Raw genomic sequence first — 14522 nt, forward strand, 5'->3', positions numbered from 1 at the left:
TTCTCCTGAATATGATTTAATTGTCTCAAAATTCTGTTGTTTAATGACTGTCTCTTAATGTCTGGTTGTTTTTCCTGTTTTACTCAGAGAAAAAAAAATGATCACTATAAAGTGCCCTTTACTTCAGACCCATATCAGAAAATTGTTTCAATATCACCCTCTGACTGTAGTCTATTTTTCTCTCACTTCTAATAACATAGCTTTTTCCCCCTCTTGTTTTAGTCTCACATCTCACAAATGCGCCATTCTAACCTGACTGCTGCTTCTTTGAACATTATTTTGAATAATTTTCCCAAATAAGGATAATAAAAGCCAGTGAGTAGCCCTCTTGAGTTTAGAGTCTTCATAATAACCTTTGTTGTGGAAAAACATGACATTGGTTCACCACTTAAAATTAATTAGTATATTTTGATGAACTCAAGAGCAAAATTACATCAATTTTATAAAACATTTTGGTCAGTCTTCCAATGAGATGGATTGAGCTAAATGGTAGATATACATCTCAGGCCAGAACCATCCCAGACTTACTTGATGTATAAAGGAAATACAACAAAACAGTGAATAGACACTCTGGTGTGGGTATTGACCATATTAAACCTCAAGCTCTCCAAATAATGTCTACGCTACTAATTATTTTTGTTTCTTATTTACTCTTTGCCTTAATTTTGTTCTTTCAAGTTTTGTTTTGTAGCTGAAAGCACTTTCTGTTTTTTTTTCTCTTTACTTCTTGAGTTAGCTCATAAAACAGATACTCATACTCCCTAATTGCATCCATAAATAGGCTTAAATTTTAACAAATGTGTGCTACAGTCCCTAAAGAATTTGGAAAACAGACGAAAACACCTGGATTTTTTTTTTTTTTTTATGATAAACCACAGCAAAACTGATTCACTCAGTCATTCAAAACCTCATGTTAATAAGGAAGCTACTGTTTCTGGGCAATCTTAAGTTTTTTGACCTTGAAATAGTATGAGAACATGAATCATGTCTGTTATTTTTCCAGTACAGTCCAATATCTATCATCATACTTGCACATGTCACTTACATGGTGCTAAGACAATTTCTGTTTTTGCATCCAAATTTTGATATTATTTTTCTTAAAAATGAAACCACAAAATATAAATGATTTTGTACTATATACATGTTACAAAACAAGTTCATGTGCTGAAGGCACAGTGAAGCCAAATCAAAACGTTGGATATGGAGGAGAGAATGGTTTAATACAGGGCTGTACAAGGAGATGGGTGGCTCATTCCGAGCCCAAAACCTTGAATTCCCTGATGGATTTCAGCAAGATATTTTTAAAAGCAAAGTGAAGGAGGGGTATGGTTTGTTGTTTCAAAATTCTTAGTGTTGACATGCTTTTTTCCTGCAGCTGTCCATGGATGTCAGGCCGCAATGTTCCTGTAAACTTCCAAGTCAAATGTTATTATCTGTTCTGCAACTTTTTATCTCTACATGAATGGAAATGTCAAGTCAGTTTATTTATCTTCCTCTATTCTTGCCTCATCACAGCAAAGATTTGGAACAAAAGACTGAAGTTTAAAGCAAGAGACAAGTTACAGCTCAGTTGCAGCTCAAGTAGACAGATCTTCCAAGACATGGAGTGGGGCAACCCTGAATGAGTCCTGATGACTACTCAGCTTTCCTTTTTACTTCCTGTCTCCTTCTCTTGGTTGTGCTCTGTTCAAAATAGGGCTTCTACTCACCACCAATCAGGAAAAGAAATGAAAATTGGCATATACTTAAGGTTGATTGACAGTTGCAAGTTACATAAAAGCAGGCTCTGTTGCACATGTCTTCCATAATACAGTCTCCTATAATCAGATGTATGTTCAGTACAGTTCAGTTCAGTTCAGTTCAGTCCAGTTTAGTCGCTCAGTCATGTCTGACTGCTCGTGACCCAATGGACGACAGAACACCAGGTCTCCCAGTCCATCACCAACTCCCAGAGTTTATTCAGACTCATCTCCATTGAGTCAGTGATGCCATCCAACAATCTCATCCTCTGTCCTCCCCTTCTCCTCCTGCCTTCAATCTTTCCCAGCATCAGGGTCTTCAAATGCGTTAGCTCTTTGTATCAGGTGGCCAAAGTATTGGAGTTTCAACTTCAGCAATTTCCAATGAACACTCAGGACTGATCTCTTTAAGGAGGGACTGGTTGGACCTCCTTGCAGTCCAAGTGACTGTCAAGAGTCTTCTTCAGCACTCTAGTTCAAAACCATCAATTCTTCAGTGCTCCGCTTTCTTTATAGTCCAACTCTCACATCCATACATGACCATTGGAAAAACCACATTCTCGATGAGACAAATATTTGTTCGCAAATTAATGTCTCTGCTTTTTAATATGCTGTCTAGGTTCATCATAACTTTCCTTCCAAGGAGTAAGCATCTTTTAATTTCATGGCTGTAATTACCATCTGCAATGATTTTGGAGCCCCCCCCAAATAAAATCAGCCAATGTTTCCAATGTTTCCCCATCTATTTGCTATGAAATGATGAGTCCAGATGCCTTAGTTTTCTGAATTTTGAATTTTAAGCCAACTTTTTCGCTCTCCTCTTTCACTTTCATCAAGAGGCTTTTTAGTTCCTCTTCACTTTCTGCCATAAGGGTGGTTTCATCTGCATATCTAAGGTTATTGATATTTCTCCCGGCAATATTGATTCCAGATTGTGCTTCTTCCAGCCCAGTGTTTCTCATGATGTACTCTGCATATAAGTTAAATAAGCAGGGTGACAATATACAGCCTTGATGTACTCCTTTTCCTATTTTCAACAAGTCTGTCATTTCATATCCAGTTCTAACTGTTGCTTCTGACCTGCATACAGATTTCTCAAGATGCAGGTCAGGTTGTCTGGTATTCTCATCTTTTTAAGAATTTTCCACAGATTATTGTGAGCCACATAGTCAGAGGTTTTGGCATAGTCAACAAAGCAGAAATAGATGTTTTCCTGAAACTGTCTTGCTTTTTCAATGTTCCAGTGGATGTTGGCAATTTGATCTCGGATTCCTCTGCCTTTTCTAAAACCAGCTTGAACATCTGGAAGTTCACGGTTCATGTACTGTTGAAGCCTGGATTGGAGAATTTTGAGCATTACTTTACTAGCATGTGAGATGAGTGCAATCGTGTGGTAGTTTGAGCATTCTTTGGCATTGCCTTTCTTTGGGATTGAAGTGAAAACTGACCTTTTCCAGTCCTGTGGCCACTGCTGGTTTTCCAAATTTGTTGGCATATTGAGTGCAGCACTTTCACAGCATCATCTTTTAGGAATTGAAATAGCTCAACTGGAATTCCATCACCTCCACTAGCTTTCTTCATAATGATGCTTCCTAAGGCCCCCTTGACTTCATACTCCAGGAGGTCTGGCTCTAGGTGAGTGAACACACCATTGTGATTATCTGGGTCATGAAGATCTTTTTTATACAGTTCTTCTGTGTATTCTTGCCACCTCTTCTTAGTGTCTTCTGCTTCTGTTAAATCCCTACCATTTCGGTTCTTTATTAAGCCCATCTTCACATGAAATGTTCCCTTGATATTATCTCTGATGTTCTTGGAGAGATCCCTAGTCTTTCCCATCCTTTTGTTTTCCTCTATTTCTTTGCACTGAACACTGAGGAAGGCTTTCTTATCTCTTCTTGCTATTCTTTGGAACTCTGCATTCAAATGGATATATCTTTCCTCTTCTCCTTAGCCTTTCACTTATCTTCTTTCACAGCTATTTGTAAGACCTCCTCAGAGAGCCATTTTGTTTTCTTTGCATTTCTTTTTCTTGGGGATGTTCTTGATCCCTGTCTCCTGTACAGTGTCCCAAACCTATGTCCATAGTACATCAGGCACTCTTTCTATGAAATCTAGCCCCTTAAATCTATTTCTCACTTCCATTGTATAATCATAAGGGATTTTATTTAGGTCATACCTGAATGGTCTAGTGGTTTTCCCTACTTTCTTCAACTTAAGTCTGAATTTGGCAATAAGGAGTTCATGATCTGAGCAATAGTCAGCTTCCAGTCCTTTTTTGTCCTTGGTTCCCTGTTTGAGCATCAGTTCAGTTCAGTTCAGTCACTCAGTAGTGTCCAACTCTTTGTGACCCCATGAATCACAGCACACCAGGCCTCCCTCTCCATCACCAACTCCCAGAGTTCACTCAGATTCACTTCCATGGAGTCAGTGATGCCATCCAGCCATCTCATTCTCTGTTGTCCCCTTCTCCTCCTGCCGCCAATCCCTCCCAGCATCAAAGTCCTTTCCAATGAGTCAACTCTTCACATGAGCTGGCCAAAGTACTGGAGTTTCAGCTTTAGCATCATTCATTCCAAAGAAATCCCAGGGCTGATCTCCTTCAGAATGGACTGGTTGGATCTCCTTGCAGTCCAAGGGACTCTCAAGAGTCTTCTCCAACACCACAGTTCAAAAGCATCAATTCTTCGGCGCTCAGTCTTCTTCACAGTCCAACTTTCACATCCATACATGACCACAGGAAAAACCATAGCCTTGATTAGACAGACCTTTGTTGGCAAAGTAATGTCTCTGCTTCTCAATACACGATCTAGGTTGGTCATAACTTTTCTTCCCAGGAGTAGGCATCTTTTAATTTCATGGCTGCAATCACCATCTGCAGTGATTTTGGAGCCCCCAAAAATAAAGTCTGACAGCCACTGCCAAACTCCTCAATCTGAAATACAGTGGTTTCCTGAAATAGACCTCTCCTTCCTTCTCCAGTCTTCACTCTTAAACATCTGCCTTAGAAACACTCTACATCAAGGCATAATGAACTGCTTGATTGTTCACACTCTTTTGCATTTTCAAATACTCATTTATCTGCCTCAACTTCCCTTCCATGTTTTCCTTAGTAATTTGTGACTGTCCACTGTCCACTTAGTTTCTCTCCTCAGATTTTTATCTGGTCATTGGATACATTTGGAAATTTTCTTGATTGATAGCCTGTCACAACTCTACATCTCTCTATGCATTAAGTTCCATGTGGCAAGACTGGTACTTATAGGATTCAGTTTATTTTACTTGAGAACAATAGTGTAAGAAATCATTGAAATATATTAAAATGTACCCTTAATTAAATAAAACCTAAATGAGATCATTTATAATAGCTCCATCATTCAAAACCTAATTTAATCTGCACCTTTTCCATGAACCCTTTCAAAATCCACTCATTTAAGAATCTTTTTCTAGGGACTTCCCTGGCGGCCCAGTGGTTTAGACTCTGCACTTCCAGTGCAGGGCACAGGTGCAATCCCTGGTCAGGGAACTAAGATCCCACATTCACAGTGTGGCCAAAATGGTTATATATATATGTGTGTGTGTGTGTGTGTGTGTGTGTGTGTGTGTGTGTATAAAAGCAATGAGGATTTACTATATAGCATAGGGAACTAGGTTAAATGTCTAAATAAATATATATATATTTAAATATATATATATATATATATATTTAAAACCTTTCCATCTTTTGCGTTCCTAAGACACATGCTTGATACTTTTCTCTGCAATTTGTCAATATCTTATTTCAGTGGAACTTAAACAGGTGCCTTTTCTTTGACAAACATCATTTGTAAATCATTCTTTCTCAATTAGAAATGAGTGCTTTGCTTTATTCATTAAAAATTACAAATACATACTTGCTATGATGATATATCAAAGAAAATAAATCGAACCCACCCTCAGAGAACTTACATTTTTAATATGGGGAATAACAAATAGAAGAGGAAAGAAATTTAGAATTGTGAAAGGCATAGAGTGAGATTTGGTAAGAAAATGTTGAGGGATTAAAATTGAAGTGACTGTTTCTGCCCCTTTTGAGTTAGTAAACTCTATCAGGCTGTGGGATGTAGCTCATAAACCTAAATTAATTTCTGTGTTTATAATCTTTAGAGATTGTTTTTAGAAAGTAGAGCCACTTTCTAATAAAATAAGGTAAGTGTTCTGGCTTACCTTAGTCATCTGCTATAATAAAAATAAGTCCATTATGTTTGGGGCAATGAATTATGCTCAGGAACTGAGACTGTCTTTACCAATATTTTAAACACAAGATCCCGGTAGGAAATTCACAAATGGACAGCATACAGGGTGATATATCTTAATAAGCTAATAAATAAATAACAAACCCATGTTAGATTAAATATACCATTGTTCCAGGCAAGGGGAGAAGGTAAAAATACAGTTTAAATTTAGTTGAAATATATTCTTTCTGAGTTTAGGTTTCTGGAAGAGGTAGTTTTGCCAACCAACAACTAATGCCCATTGGGGCAGTTTTGCCAACCAAGAGCTAATGCCCAGTGGGCAGTGAAAAATGGAATGTTCCTCAGTTGCTAGAGCACCTTGCAGGGAACCATGATGGTGTTTGTACTGAAGGGTAGGCTGATATTCCTGGGGTTCTTGCCTGATTTTTCACTGCTGCTGATAAAATAGTCACCTTTATTGTGACAGAAATTAATACTCAAGGTCTTTGGAGAGCTAGATTGGCTTGGTTCAGGAGGAAACTCTGGGATAACTCTCACAAACTCTGTATTTATAGTCTAAATGTTCCCTCTGCTGTAGTTGCTTGTCCACCAGTTTTTATTGAAAAACCCCCAGCTAGGTTCCCTCAGCAGCTGAGCTACTGTTTATAGTTAGAACAGATGAGATGATAACACCCAGATACAACTTACTTCATTCTTATATCAAAGTAACTTTTCTTCTGGAAACAACTTTGCTTTTTGGGGATGAACAAATGGATTTGAAATTATAGTAAACCAATACACAACAACATCTGAGATTGAGTTTGCCACACATACCAACATTTGGCAACATTACCAAAGAGGGTTCTTGGCCTTCTACAATTATTAGAAATTGATTAGCAGCCAGACAAAAAATTCAGTCAAAGCTTTATTGAGGCCCCTGCTGCAGCAGTGGGGAGCAAGAATAAACAATAAATTCCCTTGCTGGCTTGGTCCCAGCAGGGCACAAGCTCTTTCCTTACACAGAGTGAGGGTAGGGCCAAGTCCAGGGGATGGGCCAGAGGGGCAGCTTAGCTATTTTGCCCACCCCTGAGGCAAAGTTTTAAGCAGAGGCATGCACAGTACCCTGCTTTTCTCCAGGCTCTTCAAAAGTGGCAATTAGGTTGTTTTGTATCTTCTGTCCAGCATTTGTCCTAACTATACATGTGTGCAGTTATTTTTAGTCTGATAGAGTTTCTCTACATTTTCTTACTCAAGCTATATCCAGGTGCAAGCATCGCCACATTGCAGCAAAGCATCCCAGATTCTAGGCCTGTCTCAAGTGGGAATAAAAGCAGTCATGCAGCCTATTGTGCAAGCTTACTGAAATCCCTCTCACTGTATTGTCAGACACTCCTCAAAAACCTCTCATGGAAATTACTCACTAAAAGGCACATGCAGGAGTATTCTGGTAGCAGGTATGACAAGCCTGGGGTCAGATGAAATAGTTCTCCATCAACTGAAAAACAAAAGACCAAACAAAGTTCTGGATCTAGGGTTATTTCTAAGATGTTATATATACCACAATTTCTATAACCAGCCCTCAAGTTATGTATGCATCATTGAGCTATGATAAAGTATGTGTTTGTGTATTAGTCTCTCAGTCATGTCTGACTCTTTGCCACCCCATGAACTGTATTTCGCCAGGCTCCGATGTTCATGAAATTCTCCATACAAGAATACTGGACTGGCTTGCCATTCCCTTCTCCAGGGTACCTTCCCAACTCAGGGATTGAACCTGGGTCTCTCAGATTGCAGGCAGATTGTTTATAATCTGAGCCACCAGGGAAGCCAGTGATAAAATATGCCACATATTAAATAACTTTCCCTAGGATACAGATTATAAATAACAGATATCTGGGGAAGACAAAATGGGATCAAAAAAGACTTTCTAGTGGAGATGTACCTTAACTGATGGAGAGAAAAATGAGCAGTAACCTACTTTATATAATAACAAGGTACCTAGGACGGAATCCACAATGGCACACAGGGCTGGAAAGGATCTAGTGCTATGACAGAAGCTTCTAATTGCCTCTTAATACTCATTCACTCCTTTTTATATGATAGTATGCACAGCACTGTTAGCTAGGCAGGAGACCACCTAAAATAAAGACAATTTTTCCCAGTACCTGATCAATCAGGTATCGTCATGTAGCTAATTTCTGGCCAACAGGCGATAAAAAGTGAGTTGTGCAGCTTAAAAGATGAATTCTTAAAGGGAAAGAATTATGCTCCTTCTTCCACTTCTCCTCTATCTTTCTGTTTGAACTATTGTGATAATTAGAATTTCTACAATTTCTACAAGAGGAATTGTAGAAAATTCTCCACGAAGTTTTAATATTGTTACACATTTTCAAGGCAAAAAAAATGACAACTTCTTTTTCAACATATTTTCAAGGTTATTTGTAAATGGAATAGCTTTGCGAGATAGCAATGTCTTTTTGAGGGACAGAGAGCAGATTTTTCTTTGACTGAAATAATAAACGCAATATTGCCCTTCAGAGCAACAAGTTTGCTAGCAGTCCCTTTAAAGATGATAATTAAAAACTCAAGATGTGCAAAAAGCCCTCTAAGTAAACATTATTTACCTGAATCTCTCTGCATCACCCTTGTGGGACTAGGGGGCACTGGGAGAATTCACATTAACAGGGAGCTCATTCTGCCTGTTGTGCGTGAGAAATTATGTAACTTCTCTCTGGTCCCATAATCTTGTGGCTTTTACCAACATTTATGACACTGAATTAGGTTAATCTGTTAACTTTCAGGTAGGGTAGAACTTCAGACTTTTCACAATTCTTGATAACGGGTCTATCCTAGCTTCCCCAGTGGCTCTGTCAGTAAAGAAACTGCTTGCAATGCAGGCAACCCAGGTTCGATCCCTGGGTCAGGAAGATCCTCTAGAGAAAGGAATGGCAACCCACTCCAATATTCTTGCTTGGAGAATTCCATGGACAGAGGAGCCTGGTGGACTACAGTCCTTGGGGTGGCAAGAGTCACACGCAGCTTAGTGCATAAGTCATCCTACAGATGATAGATTGAAAGTTGGAAGCAGCCTGGATCTCAACATATATGCAAACCTTCTTTACATTTGAACCCATATCTTTAAATAATGCAGAATTTATTTCCTTCAACTGCCATATTGTATGGACAATCGTACCCCAAAGACATTGCAGATTTGATTCTAGACCACTGCAATAAAGCATATATTGCAATAAATGGAGTCATACATTTTTTGTTTGTTTGTTGTTTCCCAGTGCATATGAAAGTTATACTTACACTAGTGTTCAGTCGCTAAGTCGTGCCTGACTCTTTGCAACTCCATGGACTGTAGCACACCAGGTTTCCTATACCACAGCATCTCCCAGAGTTCGACCAAATTCATGACCATTGAGTCAGTGATGCTATCCAACCGTCTCATCCTCTGCCATCTTGTTTTCTTTTTGCCTTCAGTCTTTTCCATCATTAGGGTATTTTCCCATGAGTACACTCTTCACGTCAGGTAGCCAAAGTATTGGAGTTTCAGCTTCAGCATCAGTCCTTCCAACGAATATTCAGGGTTCATTTCCCTTATGATTGACTGGTTGAATCAGCTTGCTGTCCAAAGGACTCTGAAATCTTCCCCAGAACCACGGTCCAAAAACACCAATTCTTGAGCGCTCAGCCTTCTTATGGTACAACTCTCACATCAGAACCTGACCACTGGAAAAATCATAGCTTTGACTACATAGGCCTTTGTCAGCAAATTTACACTAAGCCATAGTTTATTAACTGTGAAATGGCATTATGTCTTTACAAACAATCTACACATCTTAATTTTAAAAAGTATTATTTGACAATGCAGAATTGACAAAGAACTCTGTTTTATAAAAAAAAATGCAATATCTGAAAAATGCAATAAGGTGGAGCACAATCAAAAGCAAAAAATGCATAAATTATACATAAAATGACATATGCCTGTACTAGAATTTAAAATATATGGCACTGAGATGAGCACCTGGCAACTAGATCTCAAAATAGGAAGACCTGCTTACTAAAGTTTATGTAAAATTTTCTGTTAAGCTGAATAAACACATAATTCTGGGAAAATGGTATGAAAGTTTCATTCATTCTCAGCAAAATTCTAGAAGAGTTTACTTAAGGCTATTTTTGACCTCCTGCCAATTTTTGCATGCAAGGAGGGACATGCTGATCAATATTCATAGCAAACTGATTTATGACACTAATGTCTCCTGAGAATGCTATTTTTTTTGTCCTTATTGTCTCTGAATGAAATTCCAACTCCATTGCACAGCATAAAATGCTCTTCATTTTCAGTCAGTCCTTTTCATCCTAGCAGCCATCTCTCCTTTCCCCTTGTTTACTACAATCCATTCCACCAATATGACATACTTGCCACTCTTTATTTATCATGTGCTATGACCTTTCATGTCCCTTGTCTTTACATATAATGCTTAGCCTGTATGTAACACTTTTCCCTATTTCTTCATCTTACAAATTTCTACTCATCGTTCAACTCTAAGTTAAAAATGTCATGTTTCCTTCCTTGCTATGAAACTGTCAGCTGTCACTTTTTATGTTGTCAGTGCCTTTACTTCTAGTATCAGATTCTTCTCTGGTCTTCACATTCTCAACATCTAATTTGTCATTGCAGTGAAATAAAGTAGGGAACCATTCTAAACTATGATTAAATAGATTGTCAGAGGAGATCTGAGAAGATAAACTTGGATAATTGCAGACGAATTTTTATGTGTGCATTACACTTTTTTCTAACTGCAAAATCTTTTCAAGTATTGAAATACATCTGTTGGTTTTAATAAAGACACCAATAAAGCAGCCCACAATGACACTATTATCTTTTCTATACAATTTTCTCATTTCTTTTTTGAAGATTTTTTAAGGAAAAAATGTAGTATATTTATTATTTTCCAGCAGTTTTGCCCTAGTATTAATAATTTTATTGCATTATCAAAACAAAAGTAATTTCATTGTTAATCTGTGGACTACATAATACTGTAAAGAACATGAAAATGGGCTTTTACCAGGTGAAATAAAATACTGATGACCTAGGTTAGACTTCAGTAAATTATAAAATAACAGCTGCTGCTGCTGTTGCTAAGTTGCTTCAGTCATGTCCGACTCTGTGCGACCCCATAGACGGCAGCCCACCAGGCTGCCCCGTCCCTGGGATTCTCCAGGCAAGAACACTGGAGTGGGTTGCCATTTCCTTCTCCAATGCATGAAAGTGAAAAGTGAAAGTGAAGTCTCTCAGCCGTGTCCGACCCTCAGCGACACCATGGACTGCAGCCTACCAGGCTCCTCTGTCCATGGGATTTTCCAGGCAAGAGTACTGGAGTGGGGTGCCATTGCCTTCTCCGAAAATAACAGCTACTGTATATCAAATATTTATTTCACAAGAGAAGTTGTCAAATATTATGTCATTTTTATTGAAATGTTGCATAAATTTCTTTGTACAGACTGTGTGTTATTGAGTTTTATTAGGAGAGGGTTCATATAAAAGACAGAGAGATTGAATGAATAGTGGTTTATAACATACATGATTACACTAAAAAGTCAATGATGCTATAACTTGTGAACTTTAAGTTACATTTTATTTCCAAATACAAGGTTATGCTAATAGGTTCTATATTTGATTTCTATAACGTGATCAATATGCTTAATTATCATGTTATCATTATTTTCATATGAGCTTCCCTGGTGGCTCAGTGGTAAAGAACCTGCCTTCTAATTCAGGAGAGGCAGGCTCGATCCCTTGGCCAGGAAGATTCCCTGGAGAAGGAAATGACAACCCACTCCAGTATTCTTGCCTGGGAAATCCCAAAGTCAAAGGAACCTAGCAAGCAAGAGACCATGTGGTCACAAGAGTTGGACACAAATTAATGACTAAGCAGCAACATTTTCATATGCATTTAGCTATATATTTGTATATGTTCACATTCTTTAATAATGTCAAAACTATGACAAATTATTGTATAGAGTGATTTTATTAATTGGTTGAGCAACACTAGATTCAGATAAATCAATAGTATAATTTGTTACTTTAATGTGTATAAAGAAATAGAGTAGCTTGAAGTCAATTATTCCACTAAAACAATGGAAAAGAAAAAGTGGGAAACTTTTCTTACATATAAACTATGTACCAAGAACTATACTAGGTGCCCTTCATGAAGACACTTACCAATAAATAAAATCTCTGCAAAAGCAATATTTAATTAAGTTTTAATAATAATACCTTTGTATTACAGCATACTTCTTTTGAGTTAGATTTTCAATTTAAATGAAACAGAAACGCAATTCAGATTTTGTAAAGCATTTAAGATGATAAAAACTTTCTAGTGAATGCTCATTTCCCTTCTGGATGCTTTTGCTAGCTAAACTGTCCATTACTTGTCCTTTAAATTGCCTCTATTGGTTAATTTCAACATATTGTAAGACTGAGAGCTGCCAGGCAACTTTTGAGTAATCAAGCAAAGAGACATTACATCCATAAAGAGAACACTTGGACAATCAAAAATATTTCATCATGGCTGGCATTTAGAGCAGCAAAAACATCTTTTTAAAGTTCTCCAGGATTTAAAATCAGTTTAAAAATCACATTTTAGACTTAGAAAGGATACTAGAGGATGAATTTTTAAATCTATGATCTAAAACTATTTTATAGACTAAGTAATGTCTTTTCATGCTTTTGCTTTATTAGAACCTGCAAAGTATAGAATTGAGTCTATTTGTCAATATTATTCATAATGTTAACTAGTAAAGCAAACAATTCATGACATCTAATTTTATTTAAACATAATCAAGCCACAACCCTTTTCCACTCAAAATCGTCTTATGGCTTCCTCTTTCACTTAGGATCAATGACTACATTTGTTTTAGAGAATAGACAAAATCTAAACACCTATATTATGTCCCTGTACCTGAACCCATCAGCTCATCTGCCACACTGCCCATAATCTCTGCTCCTGGTGCTTTGGCCTCTGCTGCCCTTGAAACTTTGTACTCATCTGTTTGAAAGTGAAAGTGCTAGTCGTTCAGTCATGTTCTACTCTTTATGACAACATGGACTGCCAGTCTCCTCTGTTTAGCTGGCTTCAAATTTTCCCCTCTTAGAAGTTCCTGAACTCTCCTCCAACCACTATTATTCTCATGAAATTCTTGGACAAACTTCATCTTCCCAATGAGACCTTTTCTGGTGTTTAAAATTGTGACCACATTTCAGTTGTAATTGATATTTACAGTTCTAATTCCCATTCCCACCAATTTCACTCCTGATCCCACTTTCCTGCTCTGTCAACAGTGTGTATTTTGGCTGTATACCCTCTAGTAGAATTGAGTGCAGGGAATTTTCTTCTTGTTTTGTTCATGGATACATTCACAAAACTTTGCATGGTATGTGACATATACCAGGCCTTCAAAATTATGTGCTGAATAAATGGGTAAATAAATAAATACAACTCTGTATCTTAATGTGATGCAATCTTCATGACTAGGATCAAATAAGCAAAAATTATTTTTATTAGGAATAGACGATGTATTTCTACTTCTGTATTTATGAATGCATTTTATATAAAATTTATGCTGTAATATTTATTTTCCTGGGTTCTGATCATAACTCTCAGTAATGAAATAGCAAAATAAGTGCATCAAGTAAGTTTCAGCAATGTTTACTCAGGCTAATATTGTTGTACTCTTTTTTCCTATAACATTTTGTCTGTCCAGATAAAACATTAGCTATTAGTATAGACACTAATTAAGATAGTATGACAATATGTGTATAAATTACTTCATTTTTTTAGCGTTCTAAACTATGAATACAGATCACAAGAAGTAAGCATGATCTACATACTGGAAAAATCAATTGCTGAACAACAAGTGAAATAATTGAGTTTTTTCTGATTATCCTCAATTTCAAGAAAAATAGAAGATAAATATCTTATTAGTTTTAAAATAGACATTCCTTGATATTTATTAAAATAATATATTAAGATTATTTAATTACATATGTAAAAACAGTTTTAATCTAATATTCTAGAAATAGTAGAGGTTAGGAAACTATAGTAGTTTTAATTTCATCTAGTATATTAGAATCATAGGAAATCCAGGTATAGGAAATTAGTTATAGAGGACCTTTAACAAAAATTTCCATGTGAAGCAACATTTTTTAACACATTGGAGGCTCAGGTTGTGGTTGAAATTTTATTTTTCAAGGAATTTCCTTTCCTCTATTTGTCATATAGACAGAAATACTAAATCATGTTTTCTCAATTGTGTTTTTAGGTTGTATTCAGTTGGCGGTCGTGACGGAAGCTCCTGTTTGAGTTCAATGGAATATTATGATCCTCACACAAATAAGTGGAATATGTGTGCTCCAATGTGTAAGCGGAGAGGGGGTGTAGGAGTGGCCACATGCGATGGTTTCCTTTATGCAGTAGGAGGTCATGATGCTCCTGCTTCAAATCACTGTTCTCGGCTACTAGACTATGTAGAAAGGTAAGAACCCAATACACGGTTAAAA

The 14522-nt window shown here is 37.1% G+C and overlaps 1 protein-coding gene across 2 annotated transcripts in view; it reads left to right on the forward strand.

The window, feature by feature from the left end:
• The window catches only part of KLHL1 (kelch like family member 1), a 562289-nt gene that overhangs the window by 519470 nt on the left and 28297 nt on the right, over positions 1 to 14522 (forward strand). For both annotated transcript variants that reach the window (XM_005687646.3, XM_005687647.3), the window contains one exon: positions 14285 to 14497. In XM_005687646.3, the coding sequence (XP_005687703.1) occupies positions 14285 to 14497 (213 nt within the window). The remainder of the gene's footprint in view (positions 1 to 14284; positions 14498 to 14522) is intronic.

The sequence above is a fragment of the Capra hircus genome, chromosome 12, assembly GCF_001704415.2.
Source record: "Capra hircus breed San Clemente chromosome 12, ASM170441v1, whole genome shotgun sequence".
In the NCBI taxonomy this organism is placed as follows: Eukaryota; Metazoa; Chordata; class Mammalia; order Artiodactyla; family Bovidae; genus Capra; species Capra hircus.